Genomic DNA, 26,134 nt, shown 5'->3' on the forward strand with positions numbered 1-26,134 from the left:
AATCTTGAGTCTTGTCTCTGTCGCATGTGATTCTCCGAGTGTCAGGGATTGTTCTGCAGGAACAGAATGCTTTTGCCTCAAAGTGACTACTCGGTCGGTCAGGGTCAGGCTGGGGGAATGAGCGGAGTTGGGACGCGTTGGCTTACTGTCACCAGTGCGCTAAACCATTTTGGAATTTCATCGACACCTCAGGCTCACAGCCTATTGGCGCTCAAGTGAGGCATTTAAACATCATAACAGCAGGTCTTGTGGTTGACTGCAACTGACGAGCTAGACTTCAGAAGGATGCTATTGAAAGTTGGATGGTGAAAATTCCCCCATCTCCGGTTTTCCTCTCGGTGCCGTTTGCATAGAGCGCTGTTAAGTGTGAATTCGCTCAATGAAGCAACGAAAGTGGCCGCCACTTTCTTTTCCAAGAGAAATGATGGACCCGTAGGATCTCCAATATCTTGTAGCAGGCTTGGAGTACGCCTTTTGTTCAATACATCAGGAGCATTGCACAAGAGAAGATCCCTGCTGACCCGTACAGTCCTCCCCAAGGCATAAGACCTGGACACCTCCCCCCCAAGACAATTGATGCTGTTCCCTGGCGACCGTATAAGCAGGAAGATAATCAATCAAATAGTGGCCCTTGCCGGGATACTTGGTGTATAGTGCCCGGATTTAATCACTCCCCAATGGTGCTGTCGGCTTCGACCGGGCTTGCCCCAATCAATCAATCAATCCAGATGCACTCCGCTCAATGAATTAAGAAATTAAACCAGGTCAAAGGCGAGAATGTGTCAGTGGAAATGCTATGAGTCAAAGCATCTCGGTGGCTTGCCACCTTCTTTGCCAATTGTGACTTTGAGTGGCAGATCGGCTACTCCCGTTTAGGACCCCGACTCTACACTCAGGTACCCCCCGCGGCCGGAACACAACCTCATCAACAATCCAGAGGCCAGTCGTGTGGGGACTTGAGTTCTTAATGCAGTGGTCATACAGGGACCAGGCCTTGGGGGGCATCCTCCGGAATGTCAGTTTTACAGTTATCAATGCACGATTCTCCTTGCCCTCATCGAGAACTATAAAGATAACCAGAAGGCCACAGCTACATGGTATTTTGGTGGAAGACAAGCTTTAACAGTGCACAACTAGCCCCTCACATTTCTTCAATTCCGTCCCAGACCAGAGCTACTATATCTGATCCAATCTTCGCAAACGTGCTTCAATCATGATCATTGCTACGTGCAAACAGACCCGCTTCCATCTCCACGACAAGGCGTCACAAGAGGTGCGAGGACTACTGACACGCAATTCTGACTATATGAGAAGGCTAATGCCAGAGCTACGATACCTTAGGTCGATGTGGAGGGTTTGACTATCGCGGTTTCATCTACCTTGAATGGAGACAATGCTTCAATATCGAAACCTAAAGGAAGATCAAAGGCCAAGGCCGAAGCCAGGGAACTTATAGTTGATGCACATCTGCGTCTCAAAGCAGGTGTCTGCTACGGGTTGATAGGCCGAAATGGAACTGGCAAGTCAAGTGGGTTATCTCTTAGGTGATGGTAGATGGAAAGGTAAAGCGAAGTCTGCTGCTGACACTATTTTATAGCACTTCTGCGAGCCATGGCCGACAAGCTTGTGCCGGGTATACCGCATGCCACCCGTATCGCAATCCTGCAACAGACCAATACTCAAACACAGGATAGCCTCGATATTCAACATGGGGATAACAACAATGATGGTACACAGCGGAAAGTGCTGGAGTATGTCATGAGCAGCGATCGATATAGAAATGAAGTGACTCACAAAATGAACTGTAAGTGCCATCGTACACTGCAGAACTTTGCTTCATTGAACGACCATTGATTGTTTCAAGTGTTGTCCAAGAGCTTCGAGTCAGATGATCCATTGCAGCCTGTGAGGGCCATTCGAACCGTCCGCCATGCAGATGCAGAAAGAGATCTTTTCCTGGCTCAAAAGATGGCACATCTGAAGAGCGGAGCAAGAGGCTTGCAAGCACGGAAGGAATTGAAAACTGCCGAATCTAGGAAAAACATTTCCTCCAAGCTGTGAGTTCACCCAATCAAAATCTCAGCTACATTGACTAACTCTGCACCGCAGGTTGTACCAGACAAAGGAGACAATGGAAGCAAACGAAATCCAGGAGGACACCCAAGCTGCACTGGACACTTTACAAGACCTACAGTCTCAGTTCGAAGCCGTAAGTACCATGTACCACAGTGATTAACCATCGCTAAGCAATCGAATGATAGGTGAATGTTGTCGACACCGAACAACAAGCCCGTCAAATCCTGACCGGTCTCGGTTTCCAAGAGGCGACGCTTAATAAAAGCTTCTCGGAATTGTCTGGTGGCTGGCGTATGCGGTGTATGCTAGCCAGCATATTAATCCAGAATCCAGATGTCATGATTCTCGATGAGCCGACGAATTTTCTCGATCTACTGGGCGTTGTCTGGTTGGAGAAATACCTTCAGCAACTGCGCGAAACTTCACGAACGACTTTGTTGATAGTATCACACGATAGGGACTTTTTGAATGCTGCCTGTGAAGAGATAATCATTCTGCGGGATCAAAAGCTCTCTTACTTCAAAGGAAATCTCTCCGCGTACGAGAAAGATCTCGAGGAGCAGAAGCTGTACTGGGGCCGTATGAAAGAAGCCCAAGACCGTCAAATTGCACACATGGAAGCTACCATCCGCGACAACATCAAACTAGGGAAGAAGACGAACGACGATAACAAGTTGCGAATGGCCAAGTCACGGCAGAAGAAGATCGATGATCGGATGGGTATCCAGGTCAGCGCGACTGGCGGACGCTTCAAACTAAACCGGGATCTTGTTGGCTATCATCTAACAGCACGGGCGGAAATTGAGGTTCCAACAGATGAACGCGGCGCCACAATGATTTTTCCAGAGGCTTCTGAGTTGCGATTTCCTGGACCTCTGATATCCTTGGAAGGGGCTGTTTTCAGGTACCATCCGCGCGATGCTCCGGTATTGAATAAAATTGATCTTGTGATGCACATGGGGGATCGTGTGGGCATCCTGGGACTCAACGGAAGCGGGAAATCAACCCTGGTGCGTCTCCTGGCCGGAGGAACTATGCCGACACAAGGCAAGGTGACAACCCATTCAAGGTTGAAGATTGGATACTACGCACAGCATTCGATCGAGGAGCTTCAGGAACAAGGCCTGTCAGACCATGACCTGACTGCGTTAGCGTTGATGGCACAAGAGACCAATGGATCGCTGAGTGAAGGTGAACTCAGGGGTATGTTAGCGGCATTAGGGCTCCAGGGCAGGATAGTATCCGAAGTGCCAATACATCGACTTTCAGGAGGCCAATTGGTGGGCATCGCCATTTCTTCTTCTATTTTATGGACCGGACTAACTTGTTACTAGGTCCGTCTCTCACTCGCAAAAGTCCTGTGGAATTCCCCACACCTGCTCATTCTGGATGAGGTTACCACTCATCTGGATTTCTACACAGTCACAGCTCTTTCGTCCGCCCTCTCGAGATTCAATGGGGCCATTCTGCTAATCTCACACGACCGTTTCTTAGTCCGATCGGTAGTTGAGGGAAAGCGGGACCTAGAGCATGGTCTAGATGAGAATTTTGAAGGCATCGAAGAAGGATCTGATGAACAGCCGAGTCGAAGACGGGCTGTGTATGTGCTGAAAGCGGGCGAGCTCCAGGAACAGGCGAGTGGCGTGGAGCAGTTCGAACAAAGCCTGGTTCGGCGGGTTCGCAAAATGCTATCCCCACCGGGGTGACAGGTTGCACCGGGTGCCTGACTGCAGAGAAACCTGTAGGAAGGCAAATCCCTAGGTAGGTAGTCGAATGGAAGTGACGAAATGCCCCTGGGTCAGGGACGGGGGGTGAATGGCAGCCCTATGCGGGGGGGCGAAGATCTCGGCCCGTTGCCTAATCACGTTGCCGTCCCACGAATCCCGCCGCGCTCGACCCAACCGTTTTTTTTTTCTTGCCGCCCTCCTTTGCTTCTTTCCTTTCCTCTTGTCATCAACAAGAATTGTCCCATCCTAATCCTGATTGTCGAAATGTCCGCTGAAATGGAATAACACACGCTTTTCCCCCGCTATACCCCTGAGCTTGCCTAAACTATTCGAGACTAGGACAGCCCGCTAAACCACACTCTATTGTTGCGCCCCCTGCTTACTGATAGCTTAAACCCTGCACTGCTACTATCGATCGATCTACTCTACTGCTGCACCCCATCCACATCAAAGACTTTTGTCGCTCAACTTACCGTTCAAGCCACCTATTTTCCCGGTGATCTTGACTCCTCAGCCTTTGGTGCATTTTACCACGAATCGAAATATGAAGCATTATAGGACACGAATCAGAACCTTTCAGATTTTGCAAAGTCCTTGTGGGTAGCGGTGTGCGCCCTCCCCCGAGCCGGATCTCCGCCCCCGGCATCACCTCGATTTGAACCTTGTGACCTCGAATTATTTCCGACTCCTTTGGGATTGGTCTGCAACTGCAGACCTGCTGTCTGCTTTGCTTGACTGATTTGGTGCGCGCCGCTTCGTTAAGCCGCGGTTCCTGTCAGCATGCCTCGTGAGTGTTGCCTTGCTTATCTTTGTTACTTTCCCGATTGGAGACGTCCGATATGCGCTGCCTCTTGCCCCTTGCGTCTCGCAATGGTTAAGATTGACCACGCGGATCTGGAAGATAGAGAGAATGAAGCATTCAATACCATAAAGGGTCCGTTTGCTGACATGGTGGATGCTTAGCTCAAGGCTGGCGGCAGCTTTTTGGTCGGAGCATAATGGCGGTGCTTCCGCCATTCAACTTCCTCACGCTTCATTATGCCTACTTCATTGCGACGCCGTTGATCTGTAGCGTCATCTTCTGGGGTTCTGCCACCCCACTGCGCAGCGTCTCCTACGTTGACTCCTTATTCATGTGTGTCAGCGCTATGACAGGTGCTGGCTTGAACACAGTATGTTCAATGCTCCTTCGAAGTAGCCTTTGATTAATTCCCAACAGGTCGACCTTTCTTCCCTGAACTCGTTCCAACAGTCTGTTCTCTTCGCGCTCCTCTTTCTGGGACACGCTATCCTCATCTCAATTACCGTGCTCTTTGTCAGGAGGAGTGCTTTCCAGGCCAAATTCAAAGGCATCTCACTCGAGCGTGCACGTAAGAGACTGGCTCAACACATGATGAGACATGACCCCTCGCTTGACCCAATCCAAGAGAGCAATGTCAGCGTGGAACCACATCAGGTCGCGAAATCAGATGACGCTAGTTACGGTGTCAAGAACACGGTGACAGCCGAGGCTGCACCTGCGGAAAGCAGCAGTGAGGCACTGGACGGTGACCCTATCCAATGGGTTGACGATGACCAAGTCACGCTTGGCCAGATGAAGGCGCGCCAGAATCATCATCACCATCGGGTATTTCCCATGGTAGGTGTTGGGGCTCGACTTGACTTGAACAATCATCCTCGAGATGCTACGCCAAGACTGACACAGAGCGAAGAAGACAACCTGCCCGCTCTCAAGGGATTCATCAAAGGGACCCAAAAGTACTTCAAATCGAAGGGATCCATCGCGCGAAACTCTCAGTTTTACGGGCTCACTCCCGAAGAGCGGGAGAGATTGGGAGGCGTGGAGTATAGGGCAATCACCTTTTTGCTGGTGATAGTCGCTCTCTATTGGGTGCTTACGGTTCTTGGTGGCATCATTGGGATGGGTGGCTGGCTGGCAGTGAACCACCCGGATATCTCTCGTTCGAATGGCTTGTCGCCTTTCTGGACAGGTGCATTCTTCGCTGTTTCCGCCTTTGTAAACAGTGGCATGTCGCTCTTGGATGCAAACATGACCGCATTTCAGACGAAGTAATAATCTGCCCCATGTACTCCGTGTTTGAGAAGATACTGACCATCGGTAGTGCGTACCCTTTGCTCACCATGGCATTCCTGATTCTCGCTGGGAATACACTTTACCCTTGTATTCTACGGTTCATAATTTGGGTCTTGCGATGCTTGATCCCAAAGACGCCGTCGTGGGCCACCTGGAGAGTTACGCTTGACTTCATCCTCGACCATCCCAGAAGAGTGTGTACCCGAAGCCAGATTCTGGCTGTTTCGATTGCTGACTTGAGCTGAGGTTTACACAAACCTTTTTCCAAAGCGACACACATGGTACTTGCTTGGTACCATCATCATTCTGAATGCTATTGATTGGGCCGGTTTTGAAGTCCTTTCGATTGGAAACAAGGAAATCGAATCCTTACCAAAGGGCTATCGAGTCTTGGACGGATTGTTCCAGGCTTCCGGTATGTATCCCTAATCTGCCATTGGTTGCTCAAGCATCTAATTCATGTTCTACAGCCGTACGTGCTGGAGGCTTCTACGTTGTTACGATTTCCGATCTCCGTCAAGGACTACTCGTTCTATATGGTAAGAACCCCCCCTCCCCCAAAATTTATGCCAGCACTGTACTAACATGTCATAGTTCTCATGATGGTCAGTTTTCTAGTGGTTTGCAAATCATTGGAACCCCAAGCTAACCTTATGTACAGTATGTATCAGCATACCCCGTGCTGCTCACCATGAGGTTCGTGACATCTTCCTCCCTTATAACAACATCCCTAACCATCCCAGAAACACAAACGTCTACGAAGAGCGCTCCTTGGGTATTTACGCCCACGACAACACAGACGATAACAACGAAGGAAAACCCTCCCCGAACATGGCCATCCAGCTGATCCGACACCACCTGCTCGGACGACAGGATGCCTCCACCCCCGAAGCATCCCGGAGTTACTTCGTCCACCAGCAACTGCGCTCCCAACTGAGCCACGACCTCTGGTGGATCGCCCTTGCCGTCTTCCTCATTGCCATCGCCGAATCATCCAACTACAGCCACATGCCCGTGGCGTACTCGACCTTCAACATCATCTTTGAAGTCGTCTCCGCCTACGGTTGTGTCGGAATTAGCGTGGGCTTCCCCGGCTCGAACGCCTCGTTCTGCGGCTCCTGGCACGCCATCAGCAAACTCATCCTCGCTGCTGTTACTCTGCGAGGTCGGCACCGCGGTCTTCCTGTCGCTATTGACCGCGCCGTCATGTTACCGAATGAGTCCCTCGAGTGGGCAGAAGAGGAAGATGCTGCTATGCGACGCGAGAAGTCTCGTGCTTGGGGCAGCGATAAGATGCCTGTGGGGTCTGTATAGATTCTCACCTTGGTGTGATAGAATGTTGACTTGGCTCGGATAGCGAGTTGTATAGTGGACGTGTTGATGCATATGGGATGATGATATAGAGAGTAGTTGATAGAGAGAAAAGTTTTGTATGTTTGTGATTGTTTGTGGTGATTGTTTCTGTACTTTGATGTTTGTGTTTCTTCTTTTGAGTTGATTGATCGTCTTCATAGTATATGCATGTATGTTCTGCTTGATTCATCCTTCATCGGAAAATTCTCCGTGGTTCTGTTAGAGACTACATACAGTTTTATACAAGACATCATACCAATTTTAACTTTTTTATTGACACCAACAAAACAAGATAAGGCGTATCCCAGATAAGCTACAACTGATATCAAGTAACGTAACGTAATAACACGAGAAAAAAGAAAGAAGTATTACATAGGACAGCTTAATCCTCCTCTTCTTCGAACTCAAGCTCGTCCTCGTCTTCCTCTTCCTCTTCCTCTTCCTCTTCTTCGTCCTCACCACCTTCGCTGTCATCTTCGGAACCCTCGACTTCCTCTTCCTCGTCATCCTCATCACTGTCATCGTTCTCACTAATCACATCATCCATAACGGTGTCCTCCTTCTCCTCTGCTCTGCGCTTCTCGTCCTCGCGTCTGCTCTGCTCCAGAAGAGCGGCCTTCTCCTCGCGCAACTTCCGCTGGGACTTGACGAAGGCGCCCAATGGAGTTGACTCCCAGTCGATGTCCTTAAGGAAGGTGTCGACCTCGGCGCGATTACGCGGCGTATAAGAAACGCTTAAGCGGCGTTCTTCGATCCAGCGGGCGTTGGCCTCGACCTTCTGCACCAGGAGGAGAATCATCTGGTTAATCTTGATGTTCTTGTTGCCGCCGGAGCGGGCGCTGACTTGCTTGAGCCAGCGCTTCAGGGAGACGACGATGGGGACGGAGAGTTCGGGGAAGGCGATGTGTTTGGTCCACAGGACGAAGAACTCGGAGAGGAGCTCGGCGACTTGTTCGCCGACACCGTCTTGGTAGACCCGGGAGCGGAGGTAGGATTTAGGGGCGCGGATCGTCGTGTTGAAGTCGAGTTGCTTCAATGTGCTGGATTTAGGGGGCTTGCGCATCTCGGCCAGGTTGAGGACTTCGACCAGGATGGATGCCAAGGGGATGTAGGTGCCTGTGGCGCGGGAGAGGCGGAGGAGGGAGCGGGTGAGCTGGAAGCGCAGGGGGAAGTACTGGGCGGTGGGGATGAGGCGCATTGCGCCGATGGTGATTTGCACGACGGGGTAGATGAGGGGGCGCATGGCGGATTGTTTGCCTGCCTTGGCTTCGACGAGGCCGTCGCAGTGTTGGGAGAGGACGCGGGACCAGAAGTCCAGAGAGTGCACGTATTGCCAGTTGTAGACGGTCTTGTAGGATTCCTTGGAAGTGTTGGTGATGCTGCTCCGAAGGTGCATGGCAAGCTGGCGGATGAAGTTGAATCCGGTCGTGTAGGAGACGTTCTGGTCGACGCCCCAGAGTTCGGCGGCGGAGTTCTTCATCAGGTTCACGCCGGGAAGGGTGTGGACGGTGGTGTTCCGGCTACCCTTGACGACACCCTCGTAGGAGGCTTTGAGAACGGTCTCTTTCAGGCCGGCGTCGCCGATGACCATCAGGCGTCGGAGGAGAAGGAAGGCGGTGATACGGGTGACTTCGGTGGTAGCGACATCGGCCCAGATACCGACGACGGTCTTGATAAGGACCTTGAGCAGCTTTCTGAACTGGAGGAGGTAGGGAAGCATGGGCTCGATGGAGGAGAGGGTAAGCTTCAGGGTCTGCTCGTCGGACAGGTTGGTGAGCAGCTCGTGGACCGACGATGTGTGGGACTTGATGAGTGGTGTGAGGGTCTTGAACTTCTTCGAATCCAGCGACACCTTGACCTTGCCGGAAGCGGACTCCTTGACGGGGAGATGGTGGTTAAGAACGCGAGGGACGTATCCGAGGGCTGTAACAAGGACCTGGTGGTACACATCGGGGTCTGAGATCGAGTACTTCTGCTCGTCGTCCGCGTCGTTGATGTGGGCGGCGGCGCGGAAAGCAAGGACGGTCTGGCGCATCGCGCGGATCGAGTGCTGCTCTTCCATCAACTTTTGCCATTTCTTCACCATAGCAATGGTGAGGTTGTCTGCCGTCGTCTCCTCCTCTTCCTCCTTGGCGGCCTTCTTTTTCTTCTTCTTCGCCGGTCCCTCCTCCTGCTCCTCTCCCTCGCTCAGCTCGTCTACTTCTGCGAGGTCACCGTGGTCACCGAAATCGAGCAGCTCGGAGTCGTTCTCCTTAAGATACTTGTAAAATTCGGGATCCTTCTCCTTCAGCGCCTCAAGCTGGTCCTTGTGTGCTTCGAACGCATCGGCGTCGCTGGCATCGTCGTCATCGCTAGCACCGTCCTCCTCAGCGCTGGAGGCGGCAGAAGCCTCGTCGTCGTCCTTCTGTTCCTCGGAGCGCTTGCGCTTGCCAATCTTGGGTGTGACATCCTTCTTCCGAGCCTTCTTGCTCAAGTCCGCGGCCGAATCGGCGATATCGAACCCGCCCGCAAAGAAATCGTCGACGTTCATTTCGGCAAAGGCATTCTGCTTTTCGGCCTGCTCAGAGTTCTCCTCTGCATCTCCCTCACGTCCCGCACGGCTTTTGGCATTTTCGGCCTTACGCTTGTCCTTAAGGTGGTTGCGCTGTTTGACCTTGGCAAAGGCATTGCGGCGTTCGAGAACGTCCTTCAGGTGTTTCTTCTCGAACTTCTTGGTGGATTTCTTCTGACCCATTGCGCCTGAGAATTTTCCCTAACCGGCGACGCGGATAGGTTCAATCGTGTGGAAAAAAGGGGATGAAGGACCACGACAAGGCGAGTGCATCGGAGATCCGCCCAAGAAAAATCTGGAGAGGAAAAAAACATCTGGCGGCAGAACCGGGCGGTGAGGCGGGCCCGGGCTGGGCGACCGCCTTTTCCCCTCTCGCGGGCGGCGCCCTTGTCAGTCTCTCCCCCTCATCGCCGTCATGTATGCCCAGCGTCCATTGGCCTATGCCCCGACGCCGTACAGCTATACTCCCAACCCGGCGTTGGCGGCGTCTATCAATCTCGATGAGGTGAGTCCCTGTTGCCAGGGTGGGTTGCTGGCCCGGTGATTGATTGTTGCGGCAGGAAGTCAAACTAGCCTCCAGCTCGGCGGAGCGGGACCTCTACGAGTCGCTGGCTGAGATCTACGGCATCATTGTCACCTTGGATGGCTTGGAAAAGGCGTACATCAAAGATGTGGTCACGGAAGCAGAGTACACGGAAACCTGCACGCGCCTCTTGAAGCAGTACAAGTCTAGCCTCGGCGACGATACCGTTGCGAATGAGTTTGTCGATCTAGAAACCTTCAAACGCACCTGGGGGGTGAGTAGTACTTTCATTTGTCGTGCCACAAAAGCTGACCCTTGGCTCTTGTATAGCTGGAATGCCCCCGTGCCACCGAACGTCTTCGCATCGGTCTCCCCGCAACAGTCGAACAGGCTTCCCACAGCACGTCCGCCGCGAACATGGCCCCGGCAGCAGCAGGCCCTCCCGGAGGGGCGTCGGGCAGTTTGATCCTAACGACCACCGAGAACTTCATCACCTTTCTGGATGCGCTGAAGCTGAATATGGTCTCGAAGGACGCACTGCACCCACTCCTGTCGGAAGTGATCCAGTCTGTCAATAAAGTAACGGATATCGATTTCGAGAACCGGGGCAAGATCATCCAGTGGCTGATAACATTGAATCAAATGCGTGCAACTGAGGAGCTCGGTGAAGACCAGGCCCGGGAGTTAGCATTTGACATTGAGCAAGCATACCTAGGATTCAAGGCCACGTTGGGTTGAGCCAGTCTTGCGGGGGTGAATTGCTGGGGGTGGGGAAATGGTGCCTGGCGTTTGGAGTTTGATACCAAACCAAATTAGCTGCATTGTCGTTTTAGAAAGTTGCTTGACTGCCTTTTGCCTGAATTGCATCTCTTATCTCTCTTCGGGTGTTCCTTTGGGCCGCCGCGGATCGGATCCGCGGGACAACCCACGCCAGCCTTTCCTCTTTGGGCAATCCCGACTTTTTTTTTGCTGCCCTGCATCCAACATCCCCCAATCTGATTTCGCCACAGCGACGACAATATAAGAAGAAAGACTCGATCCCCGCTGTCTACTTAGGCCTACATCCACCGTAGTTAGAACTAATCACATCCTCAAGACATTTCAATATGATAAGCGCCGATCTCGACGAGTCTCTCCACGGTACGTTTCCCACTCGGTTGCCCCTGACAGATCGGAGCGATAATGGACTGATAAGCCTGGTTCAGTGTTCGATCTTCCCCAGATCCATACCAAACCCTCCGGCACCGAACTCATTCAAGCCCTCGACTTGCTAACCGTCAAACCGCGGAGTTTTGGGCCCGTTGCCCAGGAAGCGGCAAAGAGCCGGACGGTACAGCCAGCCGGAGTGACCCGATATCTAACTTCGATCATCGCCAGCCCGCTTGCATGGCTAGATACTGACGAGCTCCGGGAGGCCGTCTGGGACGCCGCTGCAGCCCGCCTCAGTGAGCGCTCGGGTCGAACCGGTATGCAGAAGACATGTCTCCGTAGTTCATTGTGCCTTTGTTGGCGACTTTCGCATCTAACGTGATGTTTGACATAGCCATGCCCGCCATGTCCCGTGTCTTTTCCATCCCCACCACTGGGGCCGAAGAGTTCACACTGACCCTGCACGAACCATCCCTAACAGCCGACAACCTGGGCATGAAGACCTGGGTCTCATCGTATCTCCTCTCCCGACGCCTGCACAATCTTCTCGAGACCACCCCCAACCTCGTCCCCTCCGCATCAACTACCCCGAAACTCCACCCGGATAAAACACTCCGCGCGCTCGAACTAGGCGCCGGTACCGGGCTTGTGGGCCTTTCTTTCGCTGCACTGCGCGGCAAATCGGCAACTATCCATCTCACAGACCTCCCGGATATCGTTCCGAACCTGGCACATAATGCAGCCCTCAACGTCGAACTGCTGAACAGAACAGGCGGGACTGTCACCACCGGCGTCCTTGATTGGTCCGTAACCCCCGAGCCACTGCCCACAGCCGAGGAACAATATGATCTCATCCTTGCTGCTGATCCATTATACTCGCCCAATCACCCTAAGTGGCTGGTCAATACGATCACGCCTTGGCTGAGCCGGGGGCTTGATGCGCGGGTCGTCCTGGAGATGCCCTTGCGAGATGCGTATCTACCTCAGGTACAGGAGCTCCGCGAGCGAATGGGACAGCTTGGGCTGGCGGTGGTGGACGAGGGTGAGGAGATCGGATACGATGATTGGGAGTCGGCAGATGGGGGCGCGCTCGAGGTGAGGTGCTGGTGGTCCGTCTGGGGATGGAGTGAGAAGCTCTAGGGATGGACTGATCGGAGGTGAATATGATCCACGACGTCACGAAGAGCAACGAGATATGATGATAGAGTCTAGAAGTAGACTATCTTGGCTCTAGACAGATGCTAAAGGTTAGATTAGAGCAATAGATCCATCATAGAATGCATAGCATGTCTCGCGATGCTACAGTCATGATTGTAGATTTTTAGCAGTGGTCAGCACAAGAATAACCCCTCTGATCTGACTATTGCTGACACCCTCTGCAGTGATAGGATGATCTCCGAGCAAATGGCGGGGTCAAGCAGGACCTTAAGCTTGGCCTAGAAGGGGACAGGACTCTCGAGGGATGATGTTGAGGTCGAGAGGAGGCTCCGGTCAGCAACCACCCTCAGGCCGTGAAACATGTGATCGGTTTAAGCAAGCAGGCTGCAGTCCTCCCCTCCAATCTTCTTCCTGCCAACTCCCCCTTACTCCAGTACAGCCACCAGTCCGACTACTGTACACCGAAAGGTGCTAGGACGCATGAGAATGAGGAAGGATAGTTGACATAACCATCATATTTGAACACCTGTTTGAGATAAATCAACACCTTTTTTACAAGGGCTGGCATAGCGAGCTTAGAAACAAGTCGGCACCATCAGAGTCTCTCCAAGCTGGGGAAAGGTGTATCTGCTAAGCCAGCTGACTGAGTCAAGTGGGATAGTGGTGAGTGGTAGGACTCAAAACTTTTGTTCCTCAAGCTGATTCTGTATGCAATTACTGAAACAGTGCTTCGATATGCAATAAGCTTATCCTAGACTCCCATATGACTTCTTTGAATCTCTGAAATGGCTTTGGGCAAGTGAAGGGATATTGCGTCTTCTTCCTACTTGCTAAACCCCGGCCAATCTGACAGCACAGGCAGAGTGGCGCTGAACTCAGTCACTTAAGTCTTGGAAAGCGAACTCCATATCTGATATCACGATCCATGCGGTAGATCTGGATACAAGATGCTCACTACCTCCATCCTCTGTGCTCTCGCGAGCATATGGTGTCCTTAAAAGTGTTCATAGTGCGATACCAAGACTTTTACCTTATTATACTCGTGAGGATACTTAGAAACATAGAACTCAAAAGCGCCATCATGGTTTCTATACAGTGGGGTGGGTGTGTGCTCTCCCCTCTGAAGTGAATGCTTCACGTGCGTTGCTAGATGAACAGCACGAGTCCCTGCCGGTCGCCCCTCATGACAACAACAACTATATATTGTGTCAAATGGGCAAGCATAAGATTGGGTGCACGTTATCCTGTGGTGTCCACGATGCCGCTCATACTGCAACCAACATGGTTGTCGATTTATTACTTGACAGAGGGGCCGACTTGAGTCTCCAAAAGCGGGATGGCCGGGGGGCGCTTTACTGGGCAGCAGAACATGGTCGTGTTGAAGTTGTGGGTATGCTCTTGCAGCATGATCGAGATGTTGACCACCAAGACCACTTTCCCAACCAAACACCGTTGTCATGGGCAAGCTTAAACGGTCACGAGAGGCCGTCGCCAGGCTGCTACTAGAGCATGGGGCAGATGTCAGAATACGAGACAAAGACAATCGGACCCCACTCTCATGGGCAGCAGCGGGCGTTCATGAGTCTATAGTCAGGCTTCTACTGGAGCAAGGGATAGACGTGAATGCTCAAGGAACCGCAGGAAGAACCGCCTTGATCTGGGCATCTACAAATATCCATGGCTCTATAGTTGACTGTTTACTACAACACGGAGCTGACGCTGGACATCTGGATAAAGGCAACTGGTCTGCGTTGGCATACACATTGGAGAACGGCGACCCATTTACCATCCGTCTGCTTCAACAACCTACACATGCTTCCTCTTCTAACACTTGTTGATGTTATCCAGAGTGATCAAGTTCAATTTCCTAGCTATCATGCGGATTCTGTGACTCAATATCGAATAGCAATCAATTCCATCCATGATCTATCTGTCATTAACAAGCTAGACAGTTATCTAGAACGTAAGTACTACACCAGACAATAGCAGCATCACTAGAATAGCGAGATTTATATCTGCCTTAGGAGCCCAATTAGCCCCATCAACCATTCACTCATTCACTCATTATCAACGAACAAACCCATCCTCACCCAACCAAAACCTAATCACCACCCTCCATTCCGGAATCGAGAATCTAGAACCTAAAACCTCCTTCCATACTCCATACCGCATACCCCATAGAAAATCTATCTATAGATAAGGCCAAAACACGCTAAATTAGTGCTTCCGCTTAGTCACAGCACCAATTTCCCCACAGTAATCCGGGCAAGACAAGGCTACTGAGCCCTAAATGGGAGAAGATCAAGAGAGGATCTCGTGGTTTGGGGGATGTGACGCGTGGATGGGATCTTGGCGGCTTGGCAGGGGATAGACCGGGTGATGGAATATGTGGGATGGAGTGGGAAGAGAGGATTGGGCGAAGAGAGATATTATTAGGTGTTTGTTTGAAATATTGTTCTTTGTCGATGGGGTTAAGTTTGTTCCCTGTATTATGCTGCTGATATGATTGGATTTGTGTGATGACGATATGAGATACCTCGTTCGGGTATCTAGAGTCAATCCCATATGAAACTATCCTAGTTCTATCTACTAGTTATAAGTAAGGTACAGACATCATATCCACGAGTTTAGCCGCTATGCATCTATCCACTCATCTAGTACCACAAAGCCTTATTCCAGAACAAGCTTCTAGCATTGGCCAGATCATCCTGGGTCAGGTACATAGTGTTGTTGAAGACCAGCTGGGTGGCCGCGTAAGAGCCGTTCATGTACTTGGGCCAGTAGATCTTGTCGTTGGCCCACTTGGTGTTGGGGTCTCCGGTGAGGACAAAAGACAGGAGGTATTTTTGCATCTTGCGCTGTTGGTGTTGCGTGTTTGTTAGTATTATTGCTATCTGGGGAGGGTGGGATACGTACGGCAACTGTGGAGTCGATGGATGTGCTGGTGGTGATGGCTACGCCGGCACCGGAGGACGTGCTGCTGCTGCTGGAGGATGAGAGGGAGTAGGTGGAGTACCCTGCGTTTATTTGTTTTGTGAGTGGGTTGGTTGTGTGGATGATTGGAGGTGGGGGGGGGGGGGATAGACATCTTACAGTAGTAGCTTTGGTCAGTGCCGTGAGTAGCCTTTTCGAGGGCGACCATGGCATTCCAGGTGTTGTTGCCGAGGGCTTCGGTGAGAGCGAAGTTATGGGCCGTCAGGTCAAAAGACTGTCTCATGTCTGCGAAGCGAAGAGTGGAGCTGGAGTAGTCTGAAGCCGGGTAGAGCTTTAGAGCTTCTTGAATGGCGCTGTCGGTAATGGACGGGAAGAAGATTCGGAGGTTGGTGATGATGTCGGTCTCTGAAGAGATGGTAGTCTCGCCCTCATCCGTCTGACTGTTGGCCTCGTGCTGCTCGTGGGAGATGACGACGGGGCCGGAGAAGTTGAAATGCTTTTGGTACAGTTGGGCCTCATAAGTGTCGGCAACAAAGTCGCCATCTACACGGGGCTGGAACTGGTAGTCATAGTCGTCGTAGACGTCATTGGCGGCATCTGTCAGGTTCGTGAAGGAGACACTACGCATGCAGGTCAGATCTCCACCAGAGCAGCCAACTGCAGCTGAAACGTTCTGGTAGAAAGCCTCTCCGTGCCCATGGCCGGCACCGGGGACGTAACCGGGGGACATGATGTAGGCGCGGCTGAAGAGCTGCTCGGCATGGCCTCCGTAACGGGTCATCTGGAAGAGAGGCATGGAGCCACCGGCAGAGAATCCGACAGCAGTAATCTCATCGGGGTTACCGCCGAACTCGCTGATGTACTTGTGTGCCCACTTGAAGGCATGCTCGACATCGTAGAGAGCAGTGTTGGGAGTACCACCCTGGTGGACAAAAGAAGGACCGTCGGTCAGGCCGGTGAAGCCAAGACGGTAGTTGGGAGCAACAAAGACAAAGTCCTTGGACAGGTCGAACAGACCCTCTGGGGTGTTCTGAGACTTGGAGCCTGCGGTGAAACCACCTATATCAAGGATTAGCTGTTGTCGTGAAGGGTGACGTGGGCCTATGGAGCGTCGTACCGCCGTAAGTCCACAGCATCACAGGCAGATTCCGGCCCTTGGCATTAGCAGGTGCCCAGACATCCATGTACAAGCAGTCCTCGGTGGAAGCGCAGTCCACGTTGGACTCGGCAAGGCTGCCATTGTTGATGGTGGTCTCAACAGGAGGCCACTGAGGCTTCGCAAAACGGAGATCACCGGTGGGCACAGCTGCAAAGCGAATGTTCTGGTATTTGTAGTAACCAATGGAGCTGTTTCCGGCAGCCGGTGCGAGGGTGCAATAATCAAGGGTAACGGTAGCTGATCCAGAAGACGAGGTAGCAGTAGGGACTGCTGCTGCTGCACCAGCTAGGAGCAATGCAAAGTTTGAGGAGCGCATGATTGTAGAAAGATGCTGAGAGAGTTGATGGAGTAAAGAGAGACCCGGGTTGATGACTGTCAAAAGGAATGCCAGGGGTCTTATTTTATAGCCTTTGTGTCGACCATAGCCACAGGGCTTGGAAGGAGTTGTACGAGTCCAAATCATCGACGTGGGTCCGTAACCATCGTTATATGAGTATGACGACGCTCAAGGACCCATCCATTCATCCTGAAGTTTATTATTCCCATGGAATCTAGTAGGCTGTGCTGTACTCTTCCGTTCTATTATTCTCACATCCGTTTCGAGACCTGGTTATGGCTGGATAGAAGGCCATGTGGTGGACCAATGATGCACAGGACTAGGCGAGAAAGCAGTTAGCTGACTACTACTTCGTAATAGAAGCAATAAATTTAGGGCTGACCCACCGGGGCTCCGCAATTCTTCACGGTAGTTCGCGATGTCTGGAGTAGGCAGCAACCTGGAGCCGTGGCTCTGGTTCCAGCCCGTCTGCCAAGCACCCAGAAACGCATTCCACGAGAGATCTCCCCTCTATCCGGGTAAATCCATACGCGAGGGCATTGAGGAAGTTGGCAGATGCACTGGCTCCACTATGTGAGATGTTGTAGTTTGCGTACCACTGGATAATGCCTCTCCATGCTCCTAGAAGCCGTAAGTCATTGGTGTCACTAACCAGTAGAATGGTTCCGAAATATCTTTGAACTGGCAAGATTGAGTCGGAAGCAACCCAAACCAAGACCATTCAAGATCTCTCTACTGCCAAGAGAGCAGCACGTCAGGATGTCAGCCCATCTGATAAGAGAAGAGAAGGACCCACCAAATGCACTCACCGTACGCAATCTTGTTGATTAACATGATTCACAGACTTACCAGGAGTTTCAGGCAACTGTCTATACTAGGTTGACGTTCGTAATATCGGTAGGAGGAGTATCAGCCAAGCAAGATCCTGACGAGGTTGACTGTTAGAGCGGGATCTTGCAGAGTACAGAATTGACCAACGCCCTCCAAGTCCTCGAGTCCCGTGATCATGAGCATCCGCAGAGCTTTCCAAGTGCTCAGGGAATCAGCTACTTTCAACCTATTTGCTCTCTGAAACTGCAAGTAGTATTTACACGCTAATAGAGCTCGATACACACAGAGTGACAAAGGATGATAGAACTTAGCTGTGCAGAATAGGCTCGGGTACAATAAGAAGTGAATTAACAGCAATAACTAGACAATACAAAGTGAATGGTCATGAATTTTCTTCATCAGCATCTTAGATGGCTATACTTATCTTGAGCATCCTTCGTCCCATATCCCGTATCTCAGTACTATCCGTGCTTCTTCCATCTCCTATGCCAGATTCCAGCAACGACTCTACCGAAACAGTAAGTTAGTTCTGGGTACATGCTGTACTATGTGTGCCTCCAATATCTGACCTAAAAGCTAATCTCTTAGATATCTCCAACACCGGCCTTATATCCCGATCCTATTACCTAGTAATCCTGGCAAAATACAGAATGGCTCGTCAAAACGCCCCTACTGAGAAAGTCTCAGCTGCCTCTGGCAAGATGAACCCGAAGTTTGGTTCCAAAAATATTACTATCAAAGTTCGAGGTTACGATACCGAGCTTACGTTTGAATTGAAGACTCACACGAAGCTGGAGTCTGTGATGGCCAAATACTGTTTTAGTGTGGGCCTGGATATCAGTACCATTCGCTTTTTATTTGATGGCACCCGGGTCCGGCCGGAGGATACTGCAGCGAGTGTATGTACTACAGGCAGTGGACATGCAGTCCTACTTCTATTTATTCGACATGAAGCTGATATTAATTTCGTGTTATAGCTAGAGATGGTTGATAACGATATCATCGACGCGCATAATGAGCAGATTGGGGGGTAATGAGGCAGTTTTGGAGAATTGGCTCTGGTTACATGAAAAAGGTCAAAAGCTGATGATTACTGCATTTTGGGCATATCGAGATACATTGGATAATGTTGGCAAAGTATCTAGGAGACTAGCAACCTTTTTTCCCATGAGCAAAGAATATCACCAAAGTTCAGTCTAGAGAAACGCAGTTTCGTGATCTCCCGTATCTTCATCGCTTCGTGCTCTCTGCATATTGGTCTCAGTATGCATGCCAGAAACTCTCAGGTAGGCGAACATACCTTGCTGGCACCGCTATTGAAGAGACCATTGAACGCTTCCGTGTTCTCCTGCGACCGTTTCGACACAGTGGGCTGAATAGTCCGAAGCGCTTCGATGAAATGTTTCGTCTTCAGCTGAAGTTTAACCGGGGTACTGGTTTCATCATCCATCCGGGAGATCCCTTCGTCCATAGCAAAATGCAACGCGGCTTGTACACAGAGTGAGCGCAAGTCTGAACCGGACATGCCAACCGTTTTGCGTGCAAGGGCTTTCAGGTTGACCTCCGAGTCCAGGTCAGGTTCTTGGAGGAAAAGTTGCAGGATCTTGAGCCTTTCTTCATCGCCTGGAAGCCCGAACATGACCTTCTTCGGGAGTCGCCGCAAGAAGGCTTCATCAAGATCCATGGGTCTGTTTGTCGCGCCGAGGACAAATGGCGTGTCTTCTCCCGTGCACAAACCATCCATTTCTTGGAGGAACTGAGATAGGGCTCTCCGGGTCCATGGCCTATCGTCATCGTTTCGACGGTAAAACAAGGAGCCAACCTCATCAATGAATAGAACACAAGGGGCTAGCTTCTTTGACAGCGTAAACGCGGCATGAATGGCCTTTTCTGTATCTCCTACCCATTTACTTTCAATCTCTGCCGGACTGATTGATATCATTGTGGCTTTGGAATCGTTGGCGATAGCACGGGCCAGATGGGTTTTCCCGGTGCCTGGAGGCCCATAGAGCAAGGCACCTGTAACCCTAGTGTTCTCGAGAAGTATCTTCGAAGAGCCCTCAAATCGAATTTTGGACATATGAACCAGATTTCTCATGTGGTCTTTCACACTTTGGTCCAATATGACATCGTCATAGGTAACCTTTTGCGTTTCTTTCGTACAATTAGCCTGGGAAGATCCTTGCTGCACGCGAAGCCCTTACCTGAATCGACGACACACCCAAAAAGCTTTAACTCGTACTTCGTACAGTCATCACGGATTCTTTCAAGCTTTTCAGAAACGCTAAGTTCCTTGATATCTCGAGGTTCCTCCTCTGTTGGCGTTCGTGCTTCCCGACTTTCAGGACTCTCGCGCATCAGGATTTCGAGTATGTCGCTGATCTCCAGTGTTCCGTTCATGCAGACCCGACCCAGGATTTGGTTAGCTATCCGTTCAGGTTCTCCGTAAGATTCCATAGCCCTCATGACCAGACTCTCGGGTATGTCAATTGGTGTGACATCAGAAAGAAGCTCCGAGGCAAAGCCTTTAGGAAGCCTGTGGCGCAAGGACTTTTTCAATTTTCTGATGGCTTTGAGATAACCAATATGCTTGTTATCTGCTTTGCATGCGACCCCCTGTTTTGGTGAGATCTCAAACCTCATTCTGAGTGACTGGCGGATATCCAGCAACGATCCCATAGAATAGTGCCCCTCGCTTGCGATAAGCAACACAGGTTCACTCCTATTCCAACGCTCCAGAACAGCATCTCTGAGATTCTTGAGAATCTTCTCGGAGATATCCGAGATTTCTTCTGAATCGCGAAGGTGGAGTATAACCGGTGAACATTTGGACTGAGACATCTGAGAATTGTGGGGTGACGAAGGCTGCTGAGGAGCGCTCACCAAATGAGCATCCAGGATTGACTTTATCGATCCCTGGAAACGTGAGCTCCGGTTGGCTGCAAACTGATACTTAACCATGCAAGCTTTATCTTCGAGTATGGCGTGTTTTGTGTCGCCATCGTCAGCATCAGATTTATCAGATCCACCAGCTTCATCTTTTAAATCCCGACCTCTCAGCGTCTCGTCCAGGGGGTTTGTTTGCTTGGTTGCATCTTTGCCGTTAAAAGCTACTCCGCATGAGCAGCCTTTAAAATGTTGGGCAGCGTGGTCTTGTCGGTGGAAGTCACGAGCGAGACTGTAGAGCTCTTCGGACCCAACTGAGATGCAGGTTGCACCGATGTCTCTTGCTAGGTGCTCTATCAAAGCAGTCGCGCACGCAGGGCTGCCAGTTTCCACAGCCATGCATGGTCCCACTTCGCATTTTTTCTTTCCAGGCAACACACTCTTGCTGAGTAGTGCTGCCGCAGCAAGGTCACGAAGCACCGTGTATTCAACCTCCAGGAATTCATACTCGACAGATTCAGATTGGTTATCTTCTGTCTCGCAGTTTGTCCCACTGGAATCCTTTTTCAGTAGACGTATTTCTGCTCGATCTTCCGTCTTGCTTTTGACATTGCCCGCTGAAAACCAATCGGGGAGGTGATATTCATGTCGGCGATCCGGTGCTTAGCAGAGTTAGCTTCTGTGAACCACAAGGAAACTTAATGTATGTTATCAAAAGAAGCTACTGATAGTGGAAGCTTACCTCTGCTCTCATCACCTGGTGTGGACTGCGTTAAAGCCATCTCGTAAAAATCTGTCTTAGGAACGGATACAGAAAGTTGTGGTTGTTCAAAGACTTGTGAGGAAGGGAGGTGGACTTAAGTAGGGTGTATAATCAGGTATTCACGTTGATAGGCAGTTGGTGCCTGTTCTAGGTAGATCTAGGTTCTGGTGCCTGGAGCTGCAGGGGTAAGCCAACATGCAGGGTGAAAAGGAACAATACTACCGTCTCGTAGCGATGTATCATATGCATACCTCATTATGATGCCGGTAATAAAGTCCGTCGGCTATTTCATAGATCGTTCCCATTACTTCATCAACAATCAATGTGTTCCTGAGTGAATTTGCGTCTTTAATTAACATTCCAAGTACTGAAACAGGTGGTTGTTGCGTTATAACGCGTTGTGATGTGTTTGGAGGTGCCTGCTGAATGGCTATGACTGTGGCAGTAAGGCCATTATTCCTCCCTGTTTCCTGTTATCTTTAGCATCCCATTTCTTCATGTCCTTACAGCAATCAATTTTGTTGTTCGAACGATCGCAATCCTTGATCCCTTACAGGCTCAGGTAACAACAGTATCTGAGCTCCACATACCTGTGATAGGTAACGCATGTTGCGTCAGAGCACAAGTTTGATTGTGCTCTACGCCAAACAAATCTCAATAGGTATGAAGAATGTTTGTCGAACTAGCACACAAGCTGGATTCATTCAATACAATATATTTTGTGCCATGCCATCTTGAAGACGTGTGTGTACTATAGGCGTTTCAATGCAGCATTCGCATATATATTCGTTTCAATATTTAACCAATCTATTCAGCCATATAGCTCTCAGTAGATCATGTTTTTGAAAAGCGATATTGGTCTCAGTCTCCATAGGTATCAGAGGGTTGAGGGCGAGAGACTCAACAATGGACTCCAAGGGGCATTCCTTTCCTCATTCTTCAGGACCAAGGTAATGGTAAACATTGCACACCGTCCTATAAGGTGCTCCCTTCAGGGACAAAGAAATAGGACAGATCCCGATGACATGAATCATGGACACTCCGTGTTGAATGTCGATGAGAGCAGAAAGTGGGACTGCCGCCGATCGGCGCTTCCAGGAGCCAGGCATCCATATCAGGCACCAGGCCACGGGTCAGCCACCGATGGCATATGACGACGCTTCTCGGCACCGCCACCGGCGATAAGTGATATTCGATCCTCCTGCCCATGCCCGTCCATACTAAACACAACTATCCATGCTCATCAGCTAGGATATAGTCCTCTACTAGTCGGTTTCTTAATCCTGCCTTCTTCAAATCAATAAACATTATCTATACAGCAGCAAAAATGGTGATCGGCCTCCTCGCAATCACTGCCATCCCCACCGTCACCGGCATCGCGATGGGGACGAGCGAACAACGCAAAGCAAACGAGAGGAAGAACGACGAAAGACGCATGGCCAAGTTCAACATCGATGTTGTCGCACCACCATATGAGGAACCCGATGATGAGGTCCAAGGGTTACGGGTGGTGTTGAGGGATTTCAAGGTACGACCATTCCGCGCGATATAGTTGCCCCTCTTTTGTGTCTTGGATGAGCCTGACTGACCGGTCCATGTCAACTCAATAGGTATATCTCGATGACCCTGTACCCTCCAAACGAAAAGTTCCCGCACATACCGCCGCAGCATTTTATATCGAGTACCCCGAGCCAGATCATTTGAAGGATCTTAAACGGGGGTTTGGATTGGCGACCACCATCTCGGATAACCCGCCTATGCTGGGTTGGATATACGCGGATAAGGACACACATGAAGTCAAGTATGGAAATCGGACGCTGAGCTGCGAGCATGTTGTTGGGCCATGGGATTGGGAGGATGAGGAGACCACCGTGAACCTGGAGGGGAATTGCCGGTTTGTGGCAGTGCAGGAAGAGGATGGTGCTTGGGCGCTATACTATGATCGTGATGGGGACGATTTGGAGGGTGTATTGGAGGAACAAGGGAAATTGGATAATGATTTCCAGCCGTTGCGGTTGAAGCGGAACTTGATTGAACAGCAAATGCAAAAAATGAAAAATGACAATTCATGATCTATGTCCAAGTGTTGGATTGGGGAATCGTAAGGTAGATTTTGGTATTTGTACAGAAACATCCACAGGTCAAGCATGAGCTATGACTATAGCAACCTAATCCTCAAGACCTTGCCAGCCCTCGTTGTCACTACCAGCGTCTGCGCCAGGTTGCGGTTGAGATTTCCTGCTGCGGCTGGCTTCAATGATAGCCTTTTTCTTGTTCTCAGCGCGGCGTTCGTAGCCGCTCTTGGTACTGATTCTCATCTTCTTGTCGTCCTTCGTGCCCTTGGTATGCGTCTGTCTGGCCTTAACACCATGCTTCTTCAGCTCCTTCTTGTTCTTCTTGCTGAGATCAGGGAGGGCATCCAAAAGCCACTTCTGCACGGACTTCTCCTCAGACGTGCCCCGCAACTTCTCGCTGACGTCAATTACATTGGCAATGCTCTTGACGTAGGGAATGTCCTCCTTGGTGTAGTATGTCACTGCAATACCGCCCTCACGACCAGCTCTGCCAGTCCGCCCGACACGGTGAACGTAAACGGCAGCCGAATTAGGGATATCATAGTTGACAACGCCGTTGATTCCTCTAAAGTCAACGCCACGAGCCAAAAGATCCGTCGTGACGAGGATCCAAATTTCACCTTTCCGGAACTGCTTCATGATCTCGGACCGTTGGCCGTCTGACAAATCAGCATGGAGGACAGCAATCCGGGACGAACCACCCGCCTCGGGAGGAATATCGTAACGTAATTCGGAGTGTAGAGCAACGGCTCTGGGAATCGTCTGGGTAAAGATCAAGAAGGGTGGGCGGAGGCGAACGTCTGTAGCTGATGCTGCGGCGGGATGGAGGAGCTGCCTGAGTCCGAGCAGCTTTCCTTGCTCGGTTGCAGCATAAACCAGCTTATGCTTGATATTTGGGATAGCAGAGTCCTTCAGTCCGACGACGAGACGAAGTAACGGGTAAGACTTGGTCTGACTGAGGGTATCTTTCCGTTCCTTGATTGTCGACTTGGCCAGGTCTTCGATGTTTGAGCCCATCGTCGCCGACCAGAGACTTGCTCGAAGCTCAGGATGCGTGCAGGCGCGCCAGATATCGAGTGTCTGGTCGCGGAATAGAGGGTCCAAAAGAACATCTGCCTCATCCAAAACCAAGCTTCTCACCAGAGGAAGAGTTGCCATCGGCTTGGTCCGGTTCGCAGATAGTGCGTTAACCAGAAGTAGTGGTGTCGTTACAAGGATATCACTCTTGGTGACTGGCGCCTTGCCCTTGCTGTTCTTTTCTGTCTTTTCATCGTCTTCAGAACCGGACGATTCTGAGTCATCTTCGTCCAGAATATCTTTGCTGTCATCCCCATCATCATCACGCTCTGCCACCTGAATGCCCTTCTTCATCAACGTGATCTTCACACCAGTTCCCAGAGCCAACTTCCTGCCTTCATTGACAATTTGGCTGGCGAGCTCCTTGGTTGGGGCAATCACAACAGAGAAGATACCACGTTCCTCTGACTGGCCATGATGGTGTCGAACAATCTTGTTAATCACCGGGATCATAAAAGATAGCGTCTTGCCACTTCCTGTGGGTGCAACAACCAACAGATCCGGCTCGACACTCTCATCAGTGCCTGACTTCTCAGACACTGACCGATCTCCGAGCAACAAAGGCAGACTGCCCAGTTGAACTTCAGTTGGAACCGTAAAGCCTTGCTCGGCGATATTCTCCGCAAGTCGTCGGGAGATGTTGTACTTCGTGCGCAGCTCCTTGAAGGAAACCAAAGGCTGGGGAAACAGTCGACGGGCTTTTTTCTGTTCTTTCTTACTAAGAGTCTGGACAGGCTCTCCCTCTTGCTGCTTTCTCTTCTTCTTTTTCTTCTTGGACTCTTCTTTCGGAGGTTGCACGGGCTGAACTTCCTCAAAGTCGCGCATATCAGTGACTTTGATCTTGTGGGAGTTCAAAATGGTCCGGCGCTGAACTTCATCCATCGACTCATCTCCCTCGGAGTCAGAAGCATCTTTCTGATCAGAGGGTCCCTCCTGGTTTCCCTCTTGGTCCTTTTTCGATGATGCGCCGGGCGCAGACCGTTTACCAGAACCGAAGAAATCTAGATCGGCAGCATCGACATCTTCTGCATCTGAATCATCCGCAGTTTGCACTCGCTTCCTCTTTTTTCCGGACTCCAGAAGCTTTTCGGCCTGTGCGTCACGGAAAAGCTGAGGATTCTTGGCCTTGCCTTTGGAGGGCAGTGTTGAAGAAAGGGAACTACCAGTCTTCAACTTGGTGGACCTTGTCAATAACTTGAACGCATCCATTTTTAATTATGAGGAGTATCAATCCATGCGACTAAGTAAATTAAAAGGACACGTGTGTCCGGGTCCCGGTGATCGCGAGCCTGCTTTTGATGGTTGTCGAGCACTCGGACTTAACGAAGGAAAAAGTTCGATGTTGAAATTCTCTCCCGCACGGACCAATCAGAAGCAAGCAACCCTTCCCTTTCATCTCCATAGAACGGTTCGTCTCAAGGCTTTAGTAGAGAACATGAA

General features: G+C 50.7%; 5 protein-coding genes across 5 annotated transcripts; 3 read left to right on the forward strand and 2 right to left on the reverse strand.

Annotated features, from left to right (window-relative positions):
- Positions 1-938: 938 nt before the first annotated feature.
- On the forward strand, positions 939-4,183 carry BO94DRAFT_225488 (ABC-F family ATP-binding cassette domain-containing protein). The gene is made up of 7 exons (XM_025606254.1): positions 939-1,273; positions 1,342-1,528; positions 1,598-1,804; positions 1,865-2,057; positions 2,110-2,209; positions 2,262-3,356; positions 3,411-4,183. The coding sequence occupies exons 1-7, from the start codon at positions 1,214-1,216 to the stop codon at positions 3,780-3,782; spliced, it is 2,214 nt and encodes a 737-aa protein (XP_025472108.1). The 5' UTR covers positions 939-1,213; the 3' UTR covers positions 3,783-4,183.
- Positions 4,184-4,765: 582 nt separating this feature from the next.
- On the forward strand, positions 4,766-7,510 carry BO94DRAFT_606679 (putative potassium transporter). The gene is made up of 8 exons (XM_025616522.1): positions 4,766-4,975; positions 5,023-5,873; positions 5,927-6,092; positions 6,145-6,313; positions 6,369-6,437; positions 6,493-6,503; positions 6,560-6,594; positions 6,642-7,510. Exons 1-8 carry the CDS (start codon positions 4,802-4,804, stop codon positions 7,210-7,212), a joined length of 2,046 nt encoding a protein of 681 aa, XP_025472109.1. The 5' UTR covers positions 4,766-4,801; the 3' UTR covers positions 7,213-7,510.
- BO94DRAFT_531267 (mRNA-binding ribosome synthesis protein NOC2) lies at positions 7,464-10,063 on the reverse strand. Its single transcript, XM_025610860.1, has one exon. It carries the CDS (start codon positions 9,983-9,985, stop codon positions 7,634-7,636), a length of 2,352 nt encoding a protein of 783 aa, XP_025472110.1. The 5' UTR covers positions 9,986-10,063; the 3' UTR covers positions 7,464-7,633.
- Positions 10,064-10,212: 149 nt separating this feature from the next.
- Positions 10,213-23,614, forward strand: BO94DRAFT_562983 (S-adenosylmethionine-dependent methyltransferase; the record flags this gene model as incomplete). The annotated part of the gene is made up of 9 exons (XM_025614324.1): positions 10,213-10,307; positions 10,363-10,599; positions 10,656-11,058; positions 11,403-11,465; positions 11,531-11,791; positions 11,869-12,574; positions 20,366-20,431; positions 22,812-23,070; positions 23,153-23,614. The coding sequence occupies exons 1-9, from the start codon at positions 10,218-10,220 to the stop codon at positions 23,612-23,614; spliced, it is 2,547 nt and encodes an 848-aa protein (XP_025472111.1). The 5' UTR covers positions 10,213-10,217.
- A 96-nt stretch (positions 23,615-23,710) lies between these two features.
- rok1 (RNA-dependent ATPase ROK1) lies at positions 23,711-25,903 on the reverse strand (the record flags this gene model as incomplete). The annotated part of the gene is made up of 2 exons (XM_025607714.1): positions 23,711-24,880; positions 24,971-25,903. The coding sequence occupies 2 exons, from the start codon at positions 25,901-25,903 to the stop codon at positions 23,711-23,713; spliced, it is 2,103 nt and encodes a 700-aa protein (XP_025472112.1).
- Between the last annotated feature and the right edge of the window lie 231 nt (positions 25,904-26,134).

The sequence above is a fragment of the Aspergillus sclerotioniger genome, assembly GCF_003184525.1.
Source record: "Aspergillus sclerotioniger CBS 115572 chromosome Unknown BO94scaffold_3, whole genome shotgun sequence".
Taxonomy (NCBI): Eukaryota; Fungi; Ascomycota; class Eurotiomycetes; order Eurotiales; family Aspergillaceae; genus Aspergillus; species Aspergillus sclerotioniger.